At 42.2% G+C, this 26583-nt stretch overlaps 1 protein-coding gene across 1 annotated transcript in view; it reads left to right on the top strand.

Annotated features, from left to right (window-relative positions):
* KCNN2 (potassium calcium-activated channel subfamily N member 2) overlaps positions 1 to 26583 on the top strand; it is a 323536-nt gene that overhangs the window by 179239 nt on the left and 117714 nt on the right. The window contains exon 4 of the mRNA XM_033929086.1: positions 2363 to 2504. Within this exon, the coding sequence (XP_033784977.1) occupies positions 2363 to 2504 (142 nt within the window). The remainder of the gene's footprint in view (positions 1 to 2362; positions 2505 to 26583) is intronic.

Genomic DNA, 26583 nt, shown 5'->3' with positions numbered 1-26583 from the left:
GTAAAAAAGGGATTTGGGGGTGTTTAGGGGAGTGCACATATATAAGTATCAATGCAGTGATTACAGGGGCTTATGGGCATGGGTCCTCCTCTCTATGGGTCCCTAACCCACCCCCAAGAGGACTTAAACCGCCTCTGTGCTGGACGACTAGGCTTTCCTATGCCAGGTGGTCAGGTGATGATGGTCTGGAGGCTGAATTTTAAAGGTGTGATTAATATTTTTATGGGGGTGGTGGGGTCAGTGATCACTGGGGTAGTGTGTGGGGGTCTGTGTTATGTGTTTGCAGTGCTTATCTGGTGGCTTTAGGTGGGTTTTTGTGACTTAGACCATGTTTTACATGGTCTAAGTCACAATGTCCAAGTTCCGTTGATACTGGGCTGTATAACTTTCGGTTATACATGCTGTACGATTAAGTCTAAGCTGGCCCACGTCAAGCTCAAATCCCGCCCTTGACACTCCTCCTGAAACGCCCCATTTAGTTTTGGTCGTTCAGTGGCACTATGAAGGCCTAGGTTGTTTAGAAATATGTTCAAAACCCATTTTTTGTATCGGCACTTGGACGTATTTGGGATATGTTCATCCAAGTGCCGAGTTAGGCCGGTTTTTGGACGTTTTTCTCTTTCAATTATGAGCCCCATAGTGTTTAATTCGAACATCCAGCGTAATTCTTTGAGATTTAAAGTTCATTCTATATTGCCTCCCTCCCACCCTATTTTTACAGTGTCAATTATTCGCCATTGTAGATCTCGCATAGTATGTTTAAATAAAGTCCAATGGCGGACCAAAGGAGCAGTTTCGCTGTTGGTATGTACCCTAGATTTATGTTTGTTTAATCTGATATTAATGGAACTTTTGGTACGTCCTACATATAATTTAGGGCAAGGACACTGGATGATATAAATGACAAATGCTGATTTACAGTTCATTTTATTTTTAGCATAGTATACTTTACCGGTCTGGGGGTGAGTCCAACTATCCCCATTTACAGAGTACGGGCACCATTGGCACCCTCCGCAGCTGTCATGCCCTTTCAGCTGTTCTTCGCTTGAAGTGTATCTACGCCCTGAACTGATGATCTCACCCAGGTTCTTGGTTCATTTCAAAGCAAAGATAGGGTTCTCACATACAGGTCCCAACACCAGCTTGGCTACATGCCAATGTTTCAATATAACTTTTCTTATATTCAAGGCTAAGGGAGAGAACTGTTGAACAAATACCAAGGAATTTGCATCTGCATTGTTCTGTTTATATTTAAAAAGTAAATCTCCAGAGAAGAGTGACTAAAATGGTTAAGGGGCTGGAGGAGTTGCTGTAGAGTGAGAGATTAGAGAAATTGGACCTCTTCTCCCTTGAAAAGAGGAGACTAAGAGGGGACATGATCGAAACATTCAAGATAATGAAGGGAATAGACTTAGTAGATAAAGACAGGTCGTTCACCCTCTCCAAGGTAGAGAGAACGAGAGGGCACTCTCTAAAGTTAAAAGGGGATAGATTCTGTACAAATGTAAGGAAGTTCTTCTTCACACAGAAAGTAGTAGAAATCTGGAATGCTCTTCCGGAGGCTGTTATAGGGGAAAACACCCTCCAGGGATTCAAAACAAAGTTAGACAATTATTTGCTGAACCAGAACGTATGCAGGTAAGATTAGACTCAATTAGATCACTAGTCTTTGACCTAAGGGCCGCCGCGAGAGCGGACTGTTGGGCTCGATGGACCACTGGTCTGACCCAGCAGCGGCAATTCTTATGTTCTTAAATAACTTTATCCCAGAGGTCTTTTGACAACTCCATATTTAGCATGTCTGGACCTTTGTTTCACATTCACTTCATAAAACAGAACCCACTTGATCCTTCGTCCAGGAAAATTTGAATCAGCTCAACAACTGTGACTGAACACAGATGGGCTCCACCTAACTTATTATGGTCTTTGTTAAAGCAGTTTTGTGAAAACAGATCTTATTTGATTGTGCTATGACAATAGATTCAATTCAAGAGTTATTGGTTCCTTATTCTTAATTATTTTTGAATATTTCTACAATTGTTCTTTGACTTTGAATTTGTAAAATTGTAAAAAAGCTTTTAGACACCAGAATGTAAAAAATGGATGGAATGCGAATATACCATAACATCTAAGAAGGGTAATTTTATAACTCAATTCTATAGATTAAATAATTTATTTTACAGTTTTCCACTCTACATGTAGGTAAAGCACATGCGTTCTTTGAATTTTCAAAAGCACCTACATAATTTAACTGAAAATTAGCTGGTGCAAATGCATGCAAATACTTGTGCTGGGATAATTTTCAAAGTGAAAATATGCTCATACTTTTTTATAAGTGAATATTTACGTCTGCTTCTTGTAGGTACCATGATCAACAGGACGTTACAAGCAACTTTCTCGGAGCAATGTGGTTAATTTCAATAACTTTTCTATCTATTGGATATGGTGACATGGTACCCAATACATACTGTGGAAAAGGAGTCTGTTTATTAACAGGAATTATGGTAAGTTTGTTTTTCTGTGTAATTTCATCTTCCTACTTTGTATTGATGCTATTATTTTTGTGACTATACAGATTTCACAGATCAATTTTTTTTCTTTTGCTTTATGATAGCAGATACTGTTATGATGGCTTTCATATTATTTTTATTATTCTTTTCATAGGAGAATGCTTTATTTTATGTTATGAGTTCACATTGGGCTAAGTCTTTCTTCTTCTTAGGAGCTGCCACTCTGAAGGGAGGTCATCTTTTTTGTTTTAGTACAAAATGCAGTAAGCAGAAAAGTTGCTTCAGTACAGTTTGTGCTGTAAAGCTGCAATAAAATATCTCAGCTAGCATCAAACAGATGCAGCCTATTTGCTAGGGGTTTTCTCTCACAGTGGGTATAATTTTATACAGACATTTTAGGTCTGATTCTATATAATCTACCTAAAAATTGGCACTGCCTATTTGATGCAAAGCGCGATTCTGTAAAAGTTAGGCATACTGTATGAAATCACGCTTATCGCCACCTAAACTGGCTTAAACATCGCTAGGCTCCTAACTATAGGTACACCTAATTTATGCCAGGGTTTTCTTGGGTTAGGCACCTAACGACATTTATTTCACAAAAAAGGTGCCTAACTCAAAAACACACCTACAATCCGCTCCTAACTGCGTTCACTTTTAGGTAGGCGCATTGAACTAGGTATGTTTTTTATAGAATTGTGTTTTTCTAGTTAGGCACCTAACTACGCCCATTTGACTAACTCTCTTGGCTCCAGCCCACACCGTGTCTTTGCCACACTGAACTCTCTACTCAAAGTGCCCTCACCTTCAAACTCTCCTCCTCTTTCTCCCCAGACTATGGCTGAGTACTTCTAGGATAAGGTTCACAAGATTAACCTTGAGTTTCCAATGTTACTGCATTTATTTAAATGGACTGTTAGTTGGACAGAAGTTCAGATGTTAAGACAACATGATTTTTAGTTGTATAATGTATTGTTTTTATATTTATAAATAAATAAACCTATACAAGAATATGTAGATAATGGTTGAATGTTATTGAAAGAATGGATATGCATGTATGTTTATGTATGAAAGTTGATATGGTTTTTCACTCTTTGCATAAGGGGAGGGATGGGTGGGTTTGGGGTTAGTCGTTATAAAACATCTCATGAATATCTTTTGCATTGTGTTAATAGTTCGTGAAACAGACTTTTCAGAAGGTATATTCTTTCCTGTTGTATGTATGTTTATTATAAAATTTCAATAAAGATCTTGGGACCTAAAACAAACTAAACTAAAGCTTAACTTTGTATACCGAGTCATCATTCTGAGAAGGCTTGACTTGGTTTATGGCAATTAAATAAATGGAAGTGATTTACAAATGATAAATAGAAGATAGCAAAATTTCAAAATAATTCATTTTTCAAAATGTTTGGCAAATAGAGTAGTTTTAAAAAATTTACCGAAAAATTAAAACGAACTGGAACTCCTTAAAAAAAAAGTGAGATCATTCCAGAGTTGAGAGAATTTAAAAACCAAAGATTGACTGAAGATCTTGACTCCTTTAATCCCTTTTTTTAGAAGGAAGGGAGAGTTTAAATTGTTGGATACCTCTTTCAAAGGAGAATCGGTAAACGTTCCAAAATAAAGGAATAAGAGGATTAAAGATACCATGTAGAATTTTAAAAGAAATACAAGCGCATTTAAATTGAATTCTAAAATAAACCGGGAGCCAATTATGAGGTGTTAAGTGCCAATTATTGGCACCGATTAAGCCTGTTATTAATTTCAGTGCCTGCACCAGCTAGGCATGCAGGCAATGACATTTAAATAGGAGGTTGATCTACTTTTAAATTAGAATCAGAGAGAAAGCCAATAGTCACTCAGGAGCGCATGGTTTGGAACAGGGAAGTAAGAGCTTGCTAATAGAGAGGATGCAGTAAAGACAAAAGGTAAGCTGTTGCCTTTAAGGGAAGAGTAGACCAATTAGATTGCAAATTATCCCTGGCAACTGCTAAGCAAGATATACTGTAGATACAAACAAAATCAAATTTTGAAATGTCTGTATACAAATGCTAGAAGCCTAAAAAACATAATTGGAGAGAGAGAATATAGCATTAAATGAAGAGGTAACATAGTTACACAGTACATGGCAACAGATAAAGACCTGCCCTGTCCATCCAGTCTGCCCAAGACAAAGCTGCACTCACCACTCTGCGGGTTATAATCATTCATACTTAAACACTGACTGGCAATTTTTCATCTTGCCAACATAGAAGTAGTTAAATATGATACAGTCTTAGGACAATATTTTACAACCAAAAGTACTGCTAACAGTATTTAACTTGCTAATAGAGAAAATGATGACCGATTTCTCCTGGGGCAATCCGGGATGAGCTTATATGATCTTAATTATGCACCTACTTTATGAATGATTCTGCAGGATTTAGACAAGTTTGGCTTGGATTTAGGCTTATATTTTCCTTGTTTGGGTCGTATTGAAGCAGTCAGAATCGTTGTTTTACTGCATCTCCTATTTTTATTTCAAAGCCTTCTGATTTGTGTGGGGAAGAGAGTATTAGACTCCTTGCAGAGGAGGATATTAGGATTTGTTTGGACACATAAGCATTCTAGAATGGAAAGTCAGGTCTTATGTCTTGATAAAAAGGAGTGTATGTGTGGGGGGGTGCTATCAGTTCCTCATTTGCCAAAATAAAGCAGCCCAATTGAAAGCATTATTGGAATGGAAAACTCAGGAGTATAAACGATAGATGGAGATTGAACAGGCAGGAGTGGGTAAAGTTCTGCTATTGAACTTGCCTTGGGCACTAGGAGGAGATAGAATTGCGGAGGGGCCAGAGTCAGTTCAGACCACAATGAAAGCTCAGGCATGCTGGGGGAGCTTCTTCAGGGGAAAACTGGCTTCAAGAAGGGGACAATCTCGGCACTTTATAAATTTGGATGCAGAAAAGGCCTTTGATCGTGTGGAGTGGACCTTCATGTATCAAGCAATGGATTGGTCTGGTATTGGTTCCGGATTTATACAAATGATTCAAACCTTGTATAGTTCCCCTTCTGCCAGATTATATATTAATAATAATTTTTCTAAACATTTCTGTCTGAAGAGGGGAGTTAGACAAGGGTGTCCATTATCTCCTTTACTGTTTGATATTGTTTTGGAACCCTTGTTATTGGCTATTCAACAGGCAAAGGAGATTCAGGGTATTCCTTATGCAGGTCGGGAATATAAAGTCTCTGTGTATACAGATGATATTTTGCTTCATTTGAGGAATCCTGAAACTACCATTCCACATATACTAGATTTGATTGATAGATTTGGGAAATTTTCAGGGTATAAAATAAATTGGAGTAAATCGGAGGTTCTTCCACTAAATGTACATTGTCCAGAAGGATTATTTGATTCATTCTCCTTCCTTTGGAAGGAAAAGGGTATAAAATATTTAGGTATTTAGATTCATGAAACGCTGGAAGAGACGATGAAAGTAAATGAAAAATCTGTATTGCTAAAGGTCACAGAAATAAGAACATAAGAAATGCCACTGCTGAGTCAGACCAGTGGTCCATCATGCCCAGCAGTCCGCTCACGCGGCGGCCCTCTGGTCTAAGACCAGCACCCTAACTGAGACTAGCCCTACCAGCGCACGTTCTTGTTCAGCAGAAACTTGTCTAACTTTGTCTTGAAACCTTGGAGGGTGTTTTCCCCTATAACAGCCTCTGGAAGGGCGTTCCAGCTTTCTACCACTCTCTGGGTGAAGAAGAACTTCCTTACTTTGTACGGAATCTATCCCCTTTCAACTTTAGAGAGTGTCCTCTTGTTCTCCCTACCTTGGAGAGGGTGAACAACCTGTCCTTATCTACTAAGTCTATCCCCTTCAGTACCTTGAATGTTTCGATCATGTCCCCTCTCAATCTCCTCTGTTCGAGAGAGAAGAGGGCCAGTTTCTCTAATCTTTCGCTGTACGTCAGCTCCTCCAGCCCCTTAACCATCTTAGTCACTCTTCTCTGGACCCTTTCGAGTAGTACCGTGTCCTTCTTCAGGTACGGCGACCAGTGCTGGACGCAGTACTCCAGGTGAGGGCGTACCATGGCCCAGTACAGCGGCATGATAACCTTCTCTGATCTGTTCATGATCCCCTTCTTTATCATTCCTAGCATTCTGTTTGCCCTTTTTGCTGCCGCCGCATATTGTGTGGATGGCTTCATCGACTTGTCGATCAGAACTCCCAAGTCCCTTTCCTGGGAGGTCTCTCCAAGTACCGCCCCGGACATCCTGTATTCGTGCATGAGATTTTTGTTACCGACATGCATCACTTTACACTTATCCACGTTGAACTTCATCTGCCATGTCGATGCCCATTTCTCGAGCTTGATTATGTCACATTGCAGATCTTCGCAATCCCCCTGCGTCTTTACTACTCTGAATAACTTCGTATCATCCGCAAATTTAATCACCTCGCTCGTCGTACCTATGTCCAGATCATTTATAAAGATGTTAAAGAGCACGGGTCCAAGCACCGAGCCCTGCGGCACCCCACTGGTGATGCTCTTCCAGTCCGAGTATTGTCCATTTACCCCCCATTCTCTGTTTTCTATGCTCCAGCCAGTTTTTAATCCACGTGAGTATTTCACCCTCAATTCCATGGCTTGCAATTTTCTGAAGTAGTCGTTCATGCGGAACCTTGTCGAACGCCTTCTGAAAATCCAGATATACAATGTCGACTGGATCGCCCTTGTCTATCTGTCTCTTTACTCCCTCAAAGAAGTGCAGCAAGTTCGTCAAACACAATCTGCCTTTGCTAAAACCGTGCTGACTGGTCCTCATCAGCCCGTTTCCGTCAAGGTGATCAATGATGCTGTCCTTTATCAGTGACTCTACCATCTTTCCCGGTACAGAGGTCAGACTCACCGGTCTGTAGTTCCACTGATCTTCCCTCGAACCTTTCTTGAAGATAGGTGTAACATTCGCTACCTTCCAGTCTTCCGGAATCTTTCCCGATTTGATCGACAGATTGGCTATTAGTTGAAGCAGTTCAGCTATGGTCCCTTTTAGTTTCTTGATGACCCTCGGATGGATGCCATCTGGTCCCGGGGATTTATCGCTCTTAAGCCTATCAATCTGCCTACATACCTCCTCTAGACTGACCGTCAATCCTGTCAGCTTTCCGTCTTCGTTTCCAGCATATAGCCTGATGGGTTCCGGTATGCTGTGTACATCTTCTTCGGTAAATACAGATGCAAAAAATGTGTTCAGTTTGTCAGCGATTGCTTTGTTCTCCTTTAGTGCTCCCTTTATTCCATGGTCATCCAACAGTCCCACCACTTCCTTTGCGGGTCGTTTCCCCTTAATATATCGAAAGAACGGCTTGAAGTTCTTCGCCTCCTTGGCTATTTTTTCCTCGTAGTCTCTTGTGTGAGCAATGGAGGAACCCTTTACATCTGTCATGGTGGGGGAGAGTACAAACAGTTATGATGATTTTGCCTGTGGTTTGCTACCAAATGGGTATGTTGCCAGTGTTTTTTCAGGGGTCCTTTTACAAGAAGTTAAATAGTATTCTCACTAAATTTATTTGGCTGGGGAAAGCTGTGAGAATTGCTTTAGTATCTTTACAAAAACCAATTGCGGCGGGGGGGATAAATTTTCCCAATTTTTATAGGTATCATCAAGCCTATATTTATTTATTTCTTCCATATGTGCGTTGCACATACCTATACAAGCTCTTGGTGACATTACAGAGGAAGGGGTTAGAAGAGGATAGGGAGGTCAATGGAGGGCAGGAAGATACAGGAGGAGAAGAGGATACAAATGATTAGGTGTCAAATAGATGAGTTTTCAGTTTCTTCCGGAATTTAGTGTGGTTAGGTTCCTTCCTGGTCATTTCAATAAGGTCATTCCAAGTTTTTACGCCTAGAAAGGTGAGCATGGAGTGGAAAACACATTTGTATTGCAGATTTTTTGTGGAAGGGAGATCTAGAAGTATTCTGTTGAGGGTTCTGCGGGAAGTAGACCATTCCTTGGAGAAGAGCTGGATGAGAGGAGTCACGGAGTTTCCGTAAAGTATACGGTGAATGATGCATGAAGTTTTGAAGGTTATTCATGACGGGATGGGTAGCCAGTGCAGTTGCCTTTTGAAGGCTGTAATAGAGTCATATTTTCTCAGGTTGAAGATTATCTGACAGCGGTGTTTTGGATGAGTTGCATTTTGGAAATCAAAGTGGTGTTGATTCCCATGTAGATTCCCATGTAGATTCCAGTAGTCAAGTTGTGGAAGTATCATCAGCTTTACAACTAAGGCAAAGTGGTGTTGGTGAAAGTATGGTCTTATTAGTCTTAGTTTTCTCAAAGTATGGACTAAGGATTTCTTTCGGAGACTGGAGATTTGTGATTCCATGGTATATAATGCGTCAGGGTATGTAATGGATCCTCCCCGAACTCATGGAAAATTTTTCAGATTGGTTATGGTTGGAATGGCAACTCCTGTCTCCATTGAGATTGGATCACATCTTAAGTATCAAGTTACCTAGGCTGTATAAGGACAATAGAATTTTAATGGACACATGGCAGGCATTAAAATTTATTAATAATTTAACACCTATTCCAATTCATAAATCCCCCTGTCAGTCCTTTTGGCTGAACTCCAAGATTCAAATTGGCGAGTTTAAGGTCATCTGGAAGCATTGGATGAAGGAGGGCATACGTACTCTGGATGATGTAGTATCAGATGAAAACTGCTTGACTTTTCACGACTGCAACAAACATTTGGTATTGCTAAGTCTCAAAATTATAGGTGGTTTCAGTTGAAGCAAGCCATTCAGAAGGGGTTCCCTGATTGGCAAAATCTTAAAAATCAGTATAGTTTGCTGGTCCTATGCTTCCAGACAGATTTCCTGGGTCATCAGGCCGCTCAGTGGTTCAAATTAATATCTGAATTTTTGAATAAAAAAACTAAAAACTGGTCTTCGTGACATTTGGAGCATTGAGATAAAGCAGCAGATTTCTGTGTCTTAATGGCCACAAATTTGGACTTGGAAGATGAGATGTACGGCATCTGCATCTATGAGACAAACATTACTTTTTTTGTTACATAGATCTTTTTGGGCCCCTGTTCATTTACAGAAAGTAGATAGTTCCAAGTCTAATAGATGCTGGCACTGTCATCTTGAGGTAGGGACTTTGGATTATTTACTGTACTATTGTCCCGTGATACTTGGGTTGTGGAGATCCATTTGGGGTCAAGTGAATAAAATGTTGGAAAATCCAGTGGCATTGTCATACGATACTGTGCTATTTGGCACGTTAATGAGGGCTAAAAGCCAAATATCTTCCCAGAATAATAAACTTCTCTTTATTATGACAGGGGTTGCTACACAACTTATTATGAGAAACTGGAAAAGTTGGAATCAGTTCAATTATACTTTCTGGTGGGAATCTCTATGCCACACGTTTAAAATGGAACGTATGATAGCTATACAGCAGGGACATTATAGAAAGTTTATGGATATTTTGGAGCCATTGACAAAATTCTGTAAGGAATGACTGTTGATTTTGCCATTTGATCATACACGTCCAGGGTGGGTGAGAAGATACTTTATTGAGTGCAATTTTTCGATATGTAGAAAGGGGGGATGATATATGTATTTGTCATAGAATATAATTTTGATTGAATTTAAGTGTTGTTAAAATGTAAAATGTCTGTTTAATATGTTGCACTTATTTTTGGCTTTAAAATGAATAAAAATAAAAAAACAAAACAAAACTGGCTTCAAGAAGAGGGCAATCTCGGCATTTTATAAATTTTTGGAATACAAAGAGGGGTGAGGCCTTGAAATGTATGGTAGCATGGGAAACAAACTTGGGACAGGAGCTGTCTTTGTTGGACTGGGAGAGTATGTGGCATCATATGGAAAATGGGTATAAGGCTCATGAGATGTATTATACTCTAGTGCGGCTCTCATGAGATGTATTATACTCTAGCGCAGCTTGATAAAAGGACCCCTAAATTTTGTTAGGCTGGGAAAAAGCCAAAATTATCTTTTGATTTTTTTACTAGGATCAGGAATGAGGGATGGTTTGGGACTTCCTGATCTTCGTATTTATGGGAAGGCGTGTTTACTAAGACATATTAGGGATTGGGTTCTGGATGATGTTTTATTTACTCCTATAGTATATGAGAAAGCTTTTTATCACCATTTTCATTTATTATTTCTTCTTCATGTACATCAGTCTAAATTACCGGTTTATTTAAGAGGTAATGCTATTTTAACTTCAATGAAGTCAGTCTGGGGCAGGGGTAGGGAACTCTGGTTCTCGAGAGCTGTATTCTAGTCAGGTTTTCAGGATTTCCCCAATGAGTATGCATTGAAAGCAATGCATGCAAATAGATCTCATGCATATTCATTGGGGAAATCCTGAAAATCCGACTGGAATATGGCTCTCGAGGACCGGAGTTCCCTACCTCTGGTCTGGGGTAATTTAGTTAAATTATGGGGTTACAATCCACGTATAACAGATATGTTACCTATTCAGGGTAATGGAGATTTTGAACCTGGTATGACATCTAGGATTTTTAGAAATTGGGGGAGTTTAAAGGTATTTATTATTTAGCATAGGTTTTGGATGAGACAGGGAAGATAAGGAGTTTTCCTGACCTGTCTGTAATAGTGTAATAGTAGGAGGGATCCTGGGTCTTTATATGCTTACATTCAATTGGTGAATTATTTAAATAAATTGCGGAGATTGGATTTTTCAAGTGGAGTTCGTGATAGAATTCTATCTTTTTTAAATCAATGTGAAGATGTGCCTATTTCAGTTTCTTTATTACATGTGGTGGTGGAATTTACTTACTACTCATACATATGAAAAAATTTTATAAAATTGGAATGAGGAGTTGGGAATTCAGAGGGGTGGGAGTGCTGGAAGGTATTGGAGGGGGTGTGGGGAGGTAGGAACCGACCTACAGAGGTGGTGGAATTGTAAAGTGATCAAGGGTTTGGGGGTTGCTGTATTTCGGATGCTTCCGCAAATTTTAGCTAGGAGAGTATATGCCTTGCAGAGACTGTATTCCTACATCATTATGAGCCTCATATGGATGCTGGGGACATACGTTTTGTAAATTGTTGCTGACTGCTCCCAGGTTGGTGCTAGTGGCTGTTTAGAAGCTGTTGGTTGAACCTGACTGGAAGTTGATGGTAACTTAATTGAAAGACTGGTATGTTCTAAGTAGGTTGACAGCCTTGAAATACCATAGTCTGGGGAGTTTTGCTTGGAAGTGGCAGAGATTTGAAACTTGGAAAATATTTATGCCTCATGAAAATTATGGTTTAGAGGTGGGTGGGGGTTCTTATGGTTGTGGTTGTGGAAACCCTGAGGGAGTGGGGAAGTGTTATCCTGGAGGGAACAGGTTAACTTATGGTTATGTAAAGTGGTGGGTGCATTGAAGGGGTGGATGCGCTTCTATGTATTTCAAGTTTTGCATTCGATGTTATCTATTATTGCAGCTGTTGTACTGTGTAATAAATGTTATCTATTACTGCTACTGTTGTGTATACTGTTTAATAAATACTTTAATTAAAAAAAATAAAAATAAAAAGGCTGGCAAATAAAGTCCACATGGCCTATCCATAACATCCGCTATATCTTCTTCCTGTGGTGGGAGGGTCCACGGGAACCTATACACCGGTAGAGAGAGAGAGCGATCTGGCCCTGGTGCAGCAGAGAAAGCCTGGTGGTGGGAGGGTCCATGGGGACCTATATACTGGCAGGGAAAGAGCTGAAGAGTAGCCGGGGTCCTGTTAGAGCTTGGTGTCGAGGGGCTTAGGCTTGACGACTGTAGGTGGGACCAGTGAAGAAGAATCCAGGCGAGTTCTCAGTGCGTGCATCAGTGAGAAAACAAATCAGGGGCTGGGAGAGCCCTCAGTGCATGTGTGCTGGATAAGATGTCAGAGCAATGGAGAAGCTGGGAGAATCCAACGACCCTGGGAGCATTGGCCAAAAGACTGAGGAGCGGTCTGGCCTAGGGACCAGCTGGTACAGTGACAACCGACGAAGGGTCCAGTAAATGCACTGAACGCTGCCGAAGACCTGGAGGGCTAATGGAGGGTCAGGAAGGACTCCGGAGAAGCCTGAAGAGATGAGGAGTTCAAGGAGGACCTCAGGACAACCGGGAGGTCAGGAAGACCTGGTCACGTGTTTTAAGAACTGTGTGTTTAACCCTGTTTGTCTTGTGTTTTACAGAAAACTAAGGTGCCTGGGGGTGTGGATATATGATGGGTATACTGCTCGGCCCGGACACATGATGACAGGGGCCCTTTTACTAAAGCTTAGCATTCACTAAATGCTGCATGTCCTATTTCATATGTATGGGTCACGTGGCACTTACCACATGCTAATATCCATTAGTGCATGCTAAGCTCTAGTAAAAAGGCCCCTAAGGAAGTCAACTGCATTAGCATTTAGCTTTCAAAAAAGCAGCTATAATAAAATGAGCAACATGGTTTAAGTAGCTGAAAGGAACAAATAAGTAGCTGCAAAACTGCTTAGGAGGCAGCCCCCACCCCAGTGCAAACTGTGCCTCATTAGAGTCCCCCACTCTAGGCTATCTCCTGTGCCATCTGAGCACCCTCCCAGAACAATCTCTCGGTGCCACACAGACCTTTTGAGCAATTGCACCCCCCCTCCCAAAGCATATGCACCCAACCCCTCCTCTTAAGTAGCTCCGCTCCCCAGGCCCAAACCTCTCAAAACCCTCCTAGCAGGCTTTCCACCCCCCAACTCATCCATGAGCTTACCAGGGTCTCTGGTAGTTAATGGGGTGGAATAATGCCTACACACTTCCATTTGGTGCCTTCAGCCCTTCAGAATGGATTTGAAGATTCCTATCAGTAATATATGGAAGCCTGACCCCTAAAAGTAATACAGGTACTATGATAATACTGTTAGAGGTCTCAGTGACCATTTTGAAGAGCCAGATGCAAAAGGTGGGAATGAGTGGACATTTCTGCTACCTCTCTAACCACTTTGGAAGGGGTTGGAGGTTTCTGATGGGAGGGGTATGTTAGGAACTTGAGCCTGGGGGATTTAACCTGGGGGGAGGATACTGTTGCCCATACTTGTGATTCTCCCCTGATAGGCAGATAATTGGGGTGTTGGTTTTTGTGGGGCTTCCTTGAGAGGATATCGAGTGTTGTTGGGGGCCTCTTTGGGGGGAGGGGGAGTGAATGCTACTGGGGAGTAGGGATGCTACTAGTGGGGATGCCTAGCTGGAAAATATTTGACTTTTGAGTGATGCTAGCTGGAGGGTGTATGGGGGGTAAATGCTCTAGGGCAGGGGTGCCCACACTTTTTGGGCTTGCGAGCTACTTTTAAAATGACCAAGTCAAAATGATCTATCAAAAAATAAAATAAAAAAAAAAAACACAAAGCACACTGTACGCAGAGAAAATGTTAATTATCATTCCTATTCCGGGGTTTTTGCAAAGAGGTCAAGGCAGATGACTCTATGCACTGTCACCTCAGTAACAACCATACAAAAATAGACAAATATACCCCCTCCCTTTTTACTAAACCACAATAGCAGTTTTTAGCGTGTGGAGCTACGCTGAATGCCCAGTGCTGTTCTCACTCCCTGCGCTAAAAACCGCTATTGCGATTTAGTAAAAGGGGGCCATAGTGCAAAATATAGATAGCAGATATAAATTCAGACACATTTTGATCACTAAATTTAAAATAAAATAATTTTTCCTACCTTTTTGTGTGGTGATTTCATGAGTCTCTGGTTGCACTTTCTTCTTCTGACTGTGCATTCAATCTTTCTTCCCTTCTTTCAGCCTGTATGCTTCCTCTCCTCCAGACCTCATTCCCTCCCCCAATTTTTTCTTCCTCTCTCCCTGCCCTTTCTTTCTCCCTGCCTCCCTTTCTTTTTTCTCTCTTCATGCCCCCTTTCTTTTTTTCAGTTTCCCTTCTTTCCTTCTATCTCCCTGCCTGCCCCCTTTCTTTCTTTCTCCCTACCCTCCCCCAAGCCTCCGCCACCATCGGGTAACAGGCCCCAAAACCGCTACCGCCGCCCCAAGCTCTTCCTTGCTTCCCTGTGTAGATCCGACCAGCATTCCTCTCCCCGACATCAATTCTGCCGTCGGAGTGGAAGTTCTGACCCAGCCAGGCTGCGATTGGCTGGCCCGAACTTCCTCTCCAATGGCAGAATTGACGTCGGGGAGAGGAACGCTGATCGGCCCAGTAGATCGCCAAGGCAAAGTGAGTCTATCACGGAGCCTGGGATGGGCTCCGCGATCGACTCACTTTGCCTTGGCGATCTACCTGTCGATCGCGATCGACCTATTGGGCACCCCTGCTCTAGGGAGTCTGTTTTGTAGCAGGGAGGTTGCTTGGATATTGGGGGAGGGGGAGTTTCTCAGTTGGCATTATAGAGGCCTCCAGACATTGGTATTTACAGCTGGCACATACATGCATTTTGAGACAGGTATAAATACAGACATGAATTCTTTAAGTTAAATAAGTACCGTAGTTCATTTCTGTTCTGTAGGCCTGCGCAGACCACTTCCTCTTCCAACCCTACCCTTGCCCTCTTGCCATCTAAACATACCCAACTTCTCTAAATGCAAATGTCCCCTAATCTGAAATCACCACCCAAAAAACATGAAATATTCAAAAAACCAAAATAAATAATGCTAAGGCTGTGAATTAAATGTACTCAAATACCACGGATATATTGAAAAAAATTATTAGAACAAGTATCTTAGGTGGAGGAAAAGACCTCAAGGGCTCAGTGAAACAGAACTGCAAAGACGAATAGCATTCATGTGCTAGGTATTCACAAATTTTGAGCAATCATTGGTCAGAAAATCCTCCCCTGAGGGAAAAATACACGAGATGCCAGGCTGCGGGGAGGAGAAAAGGAAGAAACACAGCAGACTGCACAGTTTGGGGGTGTAGGGGAATGTCAGACAGTATATGCACTACCACTGGGGAAGCCCGAGCCAAGAATTGGGGGCCTGGGACCTCACCCCCTGTGTTTACACCCCTGTAGTTGATTCTGAGCAGCAGTGGGAGCAACTCCAATGACAGAGTTCAGTGTGGGGCCCAGTGCCGGCAAGTCCTGTGGAGGTCCACCCACTCCACTTATACAGATTTCTGATAACACTATTCAAAGTGACAGAAGAGGGCAGGATTCCATAAAGCCTATCAGCGCCAGGGAGCTGATAGGCCCTGTGTTAAATTCTGCTGCACAGGTTCAGCCACTGTGCAAAAAATTTGGCAAAGGTGAGACGGTCTGCCTGAGAGAGTGGAGGATCTGGATGGGATGACTGGTGAAAGGAGGAGGACTCTTGTCTATGGGTGTCCCCACTTGAACTCCAGCCCTTGACCTTCTGCATGGCAGGACATGAAAGCGAGTCATTTAATCACAATTCTTAACTTTTAAACGCAGCGTAATACTCTCTATGCAGGTCTGTATTATATTGATTCTCATGTACAGCAGCATTATGGCGACACCATAGGGCCTTCTGCAGAAGAACATTTGTATGCCTATAGATTAATAGCGTCAAATATATTTTTAAACAGCAATTGATCATTTACCTTAATCATATACATTTCCAACAGTGCCAATACTTCAGTTGAAGTGATACTGCAATGCATGAAAAGATTTACAGTAGTTTTGTGGAAAATTAGTCCTTTTTGATGCACAGACATTCAAGTGCTTCAGTATGGATATTCTTTCACAGCATAATAAAGTCATCTTTTATTTTCTAAAACACCAGCCTTTCAAGTGAATCACTCTTGGTGCCCACATAGGGACTGGAGCAATGAAACAAATTAGCTTCTGTTCTCATTTTTTCAGTGCCTCACTGAGCGCGTTTTTGCGTGTTGTGGGCACAAATCATAACGATAAGGGAAAACTGGCCAGATTGAGTTTTCAGGTCTCAGTGCACTGAAGTGTGTATCAACAACAACAAAAAAATTACAATCGGCAGCATTTTGTTTAAAGAGCTTCAGAAGGAAGCGACCCATTGGTCCAGATAGTATTTTTACAGCATCCTTGACGTTACAGCTGAATTGCCAGGAGACACTGAGATGGCATATAGATTTTTATATAGATAATCTCTGGACTTAGTTAGCCAAATTTGACAAAGAAAATATATTTAAAAGGTTCAGGTCAACTCTGATGCAGATTTTCTCCTATATATACAGTAAGGGCCAGATTATATAAACAGCGCCATAATCAATGGATGCCCAGGGCAGGATTAATTCATCGAGGGCCCCTAGGCACACAAGTACACTGGGCCCCACCCCACCATGCCCCACTCCCTGCCCCACCCCCATTTATTTACTTACTTTTTTGTTTCCACTTTTTTTTTTTTTTTTTAATTCAAAACAAACAACAAAGATTACCATACCAGTGCCAGTGTACAGTTTTACTTCTACGCAACCTCCAAACATCTTTGAACAAATCTCCCCTTCCTTCCTAGAGGAAGAAATCTTCAGCTGGCAGGGCTTTGGGAAGCCCTCCAATTTTAATTTTGCATATGGGTATGAGGCATGGGGCATGGTGGGAAGAAACTTTAGTGCCCGTCATTTTATTGGACTAATACATTTCTCACTTAGCTTTCAGAGGTTAAAACTTCTTTCTTCGGGTCAGTAAACTATACTGCTGTTACAGTATCCCTGTCCTGATCTGACGAAAGGAGTTATGGTCTCTGAATTAGTAAAAAAATGAATTAAAATTAGTCCAATAAACAGGATCACCTTATTTCCATTTTCTATTAATAAATGATTATCAAAATAGCTACAATAATACTTAATCCTAAAGCAAAAAGAAATAAATAAAACAAATAGAAATAGTTTTCGACCTTTGTTGTCTGGTTTCTGCTTTCCTCATCTTCTCATCATTCTCTTCCTTCCATCCACTGTCTGCCATCTTTCTGCCTCTTCCATTTGGCATCTGCCCTCTTTCTATGCCTATTCCAGAAATTGTCTACCTCTCCCTTCCATCTCTTCTTCCCCCCCCCCAACTCCATTGGTGTGGAATCCATCATCTTCCCTTCCCTCCTCCAATGGTCTTGCATCTCTCTCCTCTCCTTCCCTTCCCTCTTCCACTCCCCCATGGTCAGGCATTTCACTCTCTCCTCTCCCTTCCTCCCACTTCCATCAGCATCTGCCCCCTTTCTTTCCCTCCAACCCAATTCCATCCAGTATCCTTCCCCCTTATGTCACTCTCCCCTTTCCCTGCACCCCAATTCGATCAGCATCTGCACCTTTCTCTCCTTCCACAACCCTTCCATACCACCCTGCCCCCTTTCTCTCCCTCTACCACTCTGCCCCACCACCCTTCCATACAACCCTTCCCCCTTTCTTTCCCTCTACCACCCTTCTACATCAAAAGGGGCCCACTGAAGAAACAGAGGACTCGGGTGTTTGTTTTTTCCTTTGGCAAAGCTGGCCCCCCGGGAAAGATCAGCAGCGCTGGGGCCCCCCTCTGGGAGATCGACAATGCCGCCCCCCCCCCAGGAGATCAACAACACTGCCTTCCCCCCGGCATCGACATCAATGAACCAGAATAATACTGCATATTGCTGTCAAACTTATCACAAGTGCAAAGAAGAATTACCACATAACACTTCTAAATAAAGAATACTGGCTTCCAGTATGTGTAAGAATCCCTTTTAAGATCCTCTCTGTTCACAGAATCTCTTTGCAACCCCCCTTTTTATTATATTTGATTAAACTATGGGGTCCTTGTACTAAGTTGTGCTTATTACAAGTTAAAAAGGGCACTACCATGAGACAAGCTTAAGCGTCTTGCAATAGTTTAGGGATCAGCACACATTTCCTACATGCTAAAATATAGATTTTTTTTTAATGCGGAGGGGGGGGAGTTTGGGGCAAAGAGTAGGCATGCCCTATGTTAATTGGTTAGTACAGCTACATTGTTGCGCGCTAACCAATTAATGTGTGGTAAGTGCAGTAAATAGGTGGTGGTGAGGGCTCATGCACTAATCCCCTCCTTTACAAAGCTGCGCTAGCATTTTTAGCACTGGCTGCAGCGGTAACAGCTCAGACGCTCATAGGAAGTCTATGAGCGTCGGAACTGTTACTGCGACAGCCAGCACTAAAAACGCTAGCGTGACTTTGTAAAGGAGGGGGTAATTGCCACAAGCTAATTTGGAAGTTAGCGCATGGCCATTAATTCAGAAAATAGAAAGTGCGGCCATATTACAGCTGCGCTAAGTAAGGAAACACATGCACTAATAATAGCAATGGTACCGTTTTAGCACAGCTTAGTAAAATGGCCCCTATATTTGCAATATTACTGTCTGTATATGGCCCTTTCACTTTGGAATAATCTTCCCTCTTACTTAGGCATGGAATAATCTTTTCCTAAATTTAAATTAGGCTTGACAACAGATCTTTTCAATAATTCATATGAATACTAATTTTTTGCCCATTATGTTTTGGAGAAAGCACAGCTGAGACAGAAAAGCATTTAGCACATATCTTTCCCTCCAATCCCCTCAATATCGCATTGTAATTCTATAATATTACTTTCCCTTTTTCCTATTGTTGTAATTACTTTCAACCTCATTATATACTCATCATTGTAAACGTTCTTGATGGAAGTAACAATATACAGTACTATATATCAAGATCTCAGTTGTCATGCTATGAGCCTTCATTCACAACTATGTAATGATTTTTCCCTGTGTTTTGCATTTCTTACTAACTTGCATAATTCAGCCATTGAGGGATACAGTCCGTTCTCATTATTCGCAGTAGTATGGTTCCCGAAAATGTTTGTGAACTGCGAAATCGTGAATAGTGAAACACTGAGTCTATGAGAAAATAGAGGTTAGGGTGCTGCATGGGACAGCACTTGGAATACCTATAATTAATTCTCCAGACACTTGGGGGCCATATCTGGAAGCAAACACCTGACTGCGAGGTGAAAGTGAAAACAAAGAAAGATTTTTTTAAGAGTTGGTCCACGAATAGGCAAGCACAGCAGTGTGAAGGAAAGATTAGGTTCTGATCTCGATAATCTTCTTTCTGGTAGAAAGGCATATCAGTCTTGACCAATAGGCTATTCTCCTGTAACCGTGAGTTGTGTAAGAGGTTCTCAACATATGGTACACAGGGGGTATGCGTACCATTGTCAGGGGGTACACGGCGCTGGGCGCGGTTCAATCAGGCAGCCTCGGGGCCTTTGCTAGGCCAGCCTACCTTGATGAAAGAGGAAGTTGCATCATCGGAGGCGGGCTGACCTAGCAGAGGCCCCGAGGCTGCCTGATGGAACCTCTGCTAAACTAACGCTAGTGGCAGCTATGTGGGGAAGTTAAAAGCACACAGTGAGCTGCCGCTAGAGAGAGGAGAGGTACTTCTGAACAGGAAGAAGAGGTACTGCTGGACATGGGGAGAGGGAGAGGTGCTGCTGGACCTGGCAGAAGGGGATGGGAAGGGAAAGGTGCTGATGGACTTGAAGGAGAAGGGGAGGGAAAGGAAAGGTTCTGCTTGAAGGAGAAGGGGAGGGAAAGGAAAGGTACTGGAGGGGAGGGTGAGATGGTGCATGGAGAGAGAGCATATTAGTTGTGAGTGGGGTTGGGGGAGGGAAGGAAGGAAGAAAAATTGTTGCAGGATGAGTGAGAGTAATGAGAAAGGGAGAAATGAACATGGTGTGGAGGAGAGGGAGAAATGGTGCATGGGGAGAGAGCATGTTGTGAGTGGGGTTGGGGAGAGATGGACTGCGGTTGGGAAGAAGGGATGTCATACCTGAGGGAAAGGGCGATGAGAAAGAGAAAGTGTGCAGGAGGCATAGAGAGAAAGAGAGGGAAAGATGAATGGGGAGGGCAGAAAGGAAGGAAGGAGAAATGTCACTCAGGGGAAGGGGAGAAGGCAGAGAGTAAAAAGTTGAACTCATAGAGGGAGAGAGAGAGATATTGGTTGGGAGAGGGAATGAGTTCTGGAAGAGAGGAAACGTGCAGGAGGCAGAGAGAAAGAAATGTTGGACTGGTGGAAAGGAGGAGAAATGTTGAATGTGGCAGTAGAGGGAGTGGGAGAGATGCACGCTGGATCTCTCTCTCTTCCCCACTCCCTTTGCAGCAAGGGAGGGAATGAGAGAAGGACAGTGAGAGAGAGAGGGAGACATGTTGCCAATGGTGGCGGAAGAGAGAGGAAGAAAAGTTGGACTCATGGAGGGACAGAGAGAGATGTTGGTTGGGGAAAGGAATGAGGTCCAGAGGAGACGAAGCGTGCAGGATGCAGAAAGAAATATTGGATTCACAGTCAGAAGGAAGTGCAACCAGTGACTCATGAAATCAGACAACAAAGGTAGGAAAAATAATTTTATTTTCAATAAAGTAATCAAAATGTGTCAGTTTTGAGAATTTATATCTGCTGTCTATATTTTGCACTATATTTGTCTATTTTTCTGTAGTTGTTACTGAGGTGACATTGCATATTTTAAAGTTATTTGCCTTGACCTCTTTGAAAAAAAAAAACTAAATATAAATGATAATTAACATTTTTTCTGTGTACAGTATGCTTTGTGGTTTTTTTTTATTTTGTGGTTACCATTATGTATTAATAAGATTATATTGTGTGTATATGAAAATGGATTGAAGAAATTGCATTACAATTAGTACTATTATTATGGAGGTGGGGTCGGGGCAGAGCTTGGGCGGGGGTACTTGGTTGATATTTGTTAGACTTAGGGGGTACTTGGCTTGAAGAAGTTGAGAAACTCTGGTGTAGAAGACATCATCTACCTTTTTCAGCTCTGCTTCCTTCCTCACTGGGCTGTGCTGCAAAGGCTCATATGGAGTCTTACTGAGGTCCTGCAAAACAATGCTAAGGATCTATAATGGAAATAGTGGAGCTAGTACTAAGCCGTAGGAGCTGGCATTGCCCGGAAGTCTGTCATCTAGAGAGTGAGCATCAGTTTGTTTGGCTCTGAAGAAAACAATCCCTCTGCCATGCTGAAACAGATTCCCAAGATCTGTAGAGATTCAGCCAGCTCCAGATGGTATTTCTGGAAATTGATAATCCAACCCAGGTCCTGCAACAGCTGTACAACTTACGCCACTGCTTTTTCTCAATCGGCCATGGATGGAGCTCTAATCAGCCATTTGACTAGTTATGGATGTGCCTGGATCCTTTCCTTGCAGCGATGAACAACTACCACGACCATTACCTTGGTGAAGGTACAAGTTACTGTTGCCAGACTGAAGGGAAGTGCTGAAAACTGGAATGTCTCCCCATTGCATGGAATCTCAAGAGATTCCTATGATCCAGAAATATGGGAATATGTAAGTAGTCCTCTGTCAAATCCAAAGAGGATAGAAATTCCTCCAGGTCCACTGTCACAATGACTGAACGAACGGTCTCCATGTGGAATTGGGGCACTTTCAGCATTGACTGTCTTCAGAATCAGAATCGATCTTCAGTCATCTGAGTCTTTCATGGGCACTATGAAGTAGATAGAGTATCTGCCCAAGCCTGATTCTTCAGTGGGTACAGGCTCTACAGCTTGAATATCTAAGAGCTGTTTCACCATTGCTTGAACCTTGACCGCTCTCTCCAGTCAATCATCCAGAGATTCCACAAACAAGTCCAGCAGAGGATGAAATAATTTGAGTTTGTATCTCACTCGAATGATGTCCAGTGCCTAAATGTACAATAGACATCCTGTTATAGAAATACCCTCTATGTGTCACCATTGTGCATTGACACTCGTATAATCCTTCCCTTATCACGCCCCAGAGGCAATGAATGTTGTCATCACAGTATTCTCAGTTCCTACCAATTCGGGAAGCTAAAAACATAACCCAGATATTAAAACCAGACTCTTCACAAGAAAGTTTGCAGCAAAGCCACTAATCCACCAGGCCTGCTGCTTCAGAAATGTATCTTATACTGCTGTTCATTAAGTACTTCCACGGTGCTTTGACACAACAAATAAATAGCAGGAGAAATGAGAAAAGTATGCAGCAGCTAATCAAGGAGCAGATTAAGGGAGATGGGTTTTAAGTCTTGAAAGCGTCAGTTGTACAATCTCCTGGATCTCATGGGAAGGCTGAAGAAAAAAGGTAGAGAAATAAAAGGATGGTTGATGAGTAAGAAACAGTGTGTAAGGCACGATTTAGAGAGCAAAGGGAGCAGAAGAAGGGACAGTGAGAGATCAGACACAAAAGATTGAACTGTTAAAGGGCATGAAAGCATTTGAAAGTGAACTTTAGTCTTGAATTTGCAGCAAAATTGCATAGGCGGTCAGTGCACTGAGATGAGTAAAAGTGTCAGAATTCAACAGACAACCAATGTGTTTTCATAGCAAAGGAGAAACCTGTGAATTAGGATTTGTAATCGGATAAGTCTTAGAATCATTAGTGATTCTTTTCAGTAGTCTTCTCTGTAAAAACCGTTTAAAATGGATTTAGGGTTGAGGGGAAAAGCACAAATGTAAATTTCATGTTAAACTCTGCACACATAGGGCTCCTTTTACAAAGGTGCGTTAGGGCCTTAACGCACGGAATAGCACACGTTAAAATGCCGTGCGCGCTAGTCGCTACCGCCTCCTCTTGAACAGGTGGTAGTTTTTCGGGTAGTACGCGTTATAGCGCATTCTAATCCAGTGCGTGCACTGAAAACACTAGCGCATCTTTGCAAAAGGAGCCCATAGTTTTATAACACATTCTATATACTCAGTTGCAAATATACAGTGGTGCCTCGCACAACGAACGCTGCACACAACGAACTTCATGTCTTGATTCACACAACGAACTTCGTTTCACACAACGAACTTCACACAACGAACTTCGTTTCACACAACGAACTTCACACAACGAACTTCGTTTCACACAACGAACTTCACACAACGAACTTCGTTTCACACAACGAACTTCGTTTCACACAACGAACTTCACACAACGAACTTCGTTTCACACAACGAACTTCACACAACGAACTTCGTTTCACACAACGAACTTCACACAACGAACTTCGTTTCACACAACGAACTTCGTTTCACACAACGAACTTCGTTTCACACAATGAAGTCGCCCGAGCTGCCGATGTATTGCATCCTTCCGCGCAGGCATTGCAGGCAGTCGTTAGTCACTGCGCTTAACTGCCCTCTCTCACTGTATACAGTCGTCCTTTTAAGATAAACTCAATATTTTTTATATGTCATGGCTTCTAAAAAAAGCAGGAAGGTGATTTCTGTTGAAATGAAACGGGAAATAATTAGAAGGAGTGAATGTGGGGTAAAACAGTGTGACCTCGTCAAAGAGTTTGGCCTCAGCAAGACCACCATTTTCACCATTTTGACAAATTTATCTTTTTTTATGTCATCTTAGCATATTTTATGCTGCAGAACGAATTATTTTTTTTAACATGTATTGTTATGGGAAAACGCGTTTCACATAACTAACTTTTCGCATAACAAACTTGCTCCTGGAACGAATTAAGTTCGTTGTGTGAGGCACCACTGTATGAGCACTTTGTAATCCTCACCGAAAGTACGTGTGCGCTTTTCCTTTCAAGTAAAGCCTGCAGCTAAAAAAGGACCTGTGGGAGGGCATATCCAAGATGGCTGCCTGTGCAAGATCACACCACCCCAGAGTTTTGAAAAGCTATTCCTATCTCTTTAATGCTTTTAGAAGTGTTTCTTGTTTATAATTCCGTTATAGGTAACTGGAAAGAGCAGACATGGATGGTGCAGACTAGAGAATGACACAGGAACAAATATTCCCCATCCCTGCGGGAACTCATTTTCTTGTCCCATCCTGGAGAGTTCTTTTCCTGTCCCTGCCCCATTCCTGCAAGCTCTGTCGTCATCTGCACAAGCATCAAACACTTTAAACTCATAAGTGTTCAAGACGTGTGTGGTTAAGGCAGAGCTTACAGGAATGGTACAAGGACAGGGCCAGCGACAAGGACAGGGAAATTGAGTTCCTGCAGGGTCGGGGACAAATTTGTCCCCGTGTCATTCTCTAGTGCAGACTGTTATGCCTCAATTACTGCATTGCATGGTCAGTTGGGGGCAAGGCCTCGGAGGAGGAATATTGGAAAGATCTCCTTGGCTGGAAGCGGAGGTTTTTCTCAGCTCTGACGGCCAGACACTGCCACTAGTGTCAGGAGTCTTGGCCTTGACTTGGGGAGAGGACACTGCTGGGGATGGAGCATGTTGTAGAGGTAGAGGTAGCACTGTTATAGGATTGCTTGAAGCAGTAGCAGTGTGCAGTCTGGATTAGGCGACCAAACTCGAACAGCAGATTAACAATGTGCAGGTTGCTCTAGGATTGGATGGAATTTTACCTCAGCCTTTTGGAGATCTGGGCTTGACTGTAAGTCCTATGAGGACTGCACAGAGAAGCAAAGTTACATCTGTATTGTCCTGGCTTGCAATGGTAACCTTGAAGTCTATACGGAACGCTATCATCCTGTCAGGGAAGGCAGTTACAGTCAGAATGGCAGCAAGTTACTCCAAGGTGTACTGTTGAGACTATGAAAGTCGGAAAATAATGATGGACCGCAGAAGGAAAGAATAGAGCTAGCAGTGACTAGGATATCATCTGTCCAGTCAGTTGTGTTGGGACTTGTTCAGAAAAATCTGGTCATTTCAAGGAAGGCAGAGGTCCTGGACAACAAAGCTACAGCAGAAATCTTGATTTTCCTAAAGATACTATTTCAGGCCCTTATGACATGTTTAAAAAGTATTTCACTGAGGTTCTTAAAGTGCCAGATGAGGCCATTCCTCCTGTAAATTAAGATTTTATTATTTGCAAACTATGAACATTCAGATTTGAGAGAGAATGTTTGAGACCTCCTTACTGTATGTGGACTGTTTGGATTTAACAGCCACTCTTGAGAATTCAGACACCTCTGTTGCACAGCAGGTTATTTTAATAATTACATTTGGTTACTCTTTGGGTTTTGGCCACGAGAATGGGCTGCTGGGCTTGATGGACCATTGGTCTGACCCAGTAAAGGTCTTGTGTTCTTATGACTGACAAAAACACTATTTGAGACTTTACTTCGGATCTAAAACTATGGAATTGGGGAGTCAGAAGATGTAGTTGTTTTCTGATTTAAGCTGGGCAACTCAAAATACAGAGTAAGGTATTTTGAGGGTGCAATCTGAAATTGTCGCCCTTGGGGATGAATTTTTCCTTCTGTTAGATATACTTTATTTAATCCAAAATATATGAGACAATTTCTTGTTTTCTTTGATTATTTCATCCTCTAAAACAGAAGGTGGTTTTTTTCTATTTATCCTCTATCCCAGTGTATCTCAAACTGTGTGCCACGGCACACTAGTGTGCCTCCTGAGTTTTCAGGTGTGCCGCGGCACACTGGGGAGGAGGAGAGGCACCGGCATCAACTGACTGCCTACAGGATTTGCCTCAGCGGGTGCAAGCGCCTCTCCTCTCTGGTCTTCTTCTTTAGGGCCTTAGTGCATGTGTGGCCATCTACGTGATGATGTCACACATACACTTGATGCCGTCACGGCGACATCTGCGCACATCTGGGTGCCTTAAGCCACGGCCATTGCCTTTAGTGTGCCAAGCCTCGAAAGTTTGCGGGACACTGCTCTATCCAGAAAGTGTATGAGGGGGAAGGGGATAGTTATCAAACTGCATTATCCCCCATATTCTATAAATGGCACTCAAAATTGCTTAGACAAATTTGGGTACGTGCCCAATTTGCACACATAATTTAATTGAACAACAAGCCATCTCTGAGACTTAGGTTATCTACCCCTCCCCCCCCCAAACCGCTGAAGAGCCCTAACCTTTTTAGTCTTTTCTCATACAAGAGGAGTTCCATCCCCTGAGAAACTGAAACAATAAAGCTTGCCAGTTTCTTTGGACATCTCCACTGTTCGTCTGTGTGCCCATTTGTGAGTGCCATTTACAGAATCGGGCCCATAGTGTGTGTGTGTACTATTGGGAATGAGTGCATACTATGTACAAACAGAATTCAGTCCATAGTTTGCACTATTTATAGCACCAAAAAATAAGCCCCCCCCCATACACACACACACACTTAAATGTTATTCTATAAAAAGCACCT

The sequence above is a fragment of the Geotrypetes seraphini genome, chromosome 1, assembly GCF_902459505.1.
Source record: "Geotrypetes seraphini chromosome 1, aGeoSer1.1, whole genome shotgun sequence".
Classification (NCBI taxonomy): domain Eukaryota; kingdom Metazoa; phylum Chordata; class Amphibia; order Gymnophiona; family Dermophiidae; genus Geotrypetes; species Geotrypetes seraphini.
The sequence above is the reverse complement of the archived record's forward strand: the minus strand, read 5'-3'. Positions and strand labels throughout refer to the sequence as shown.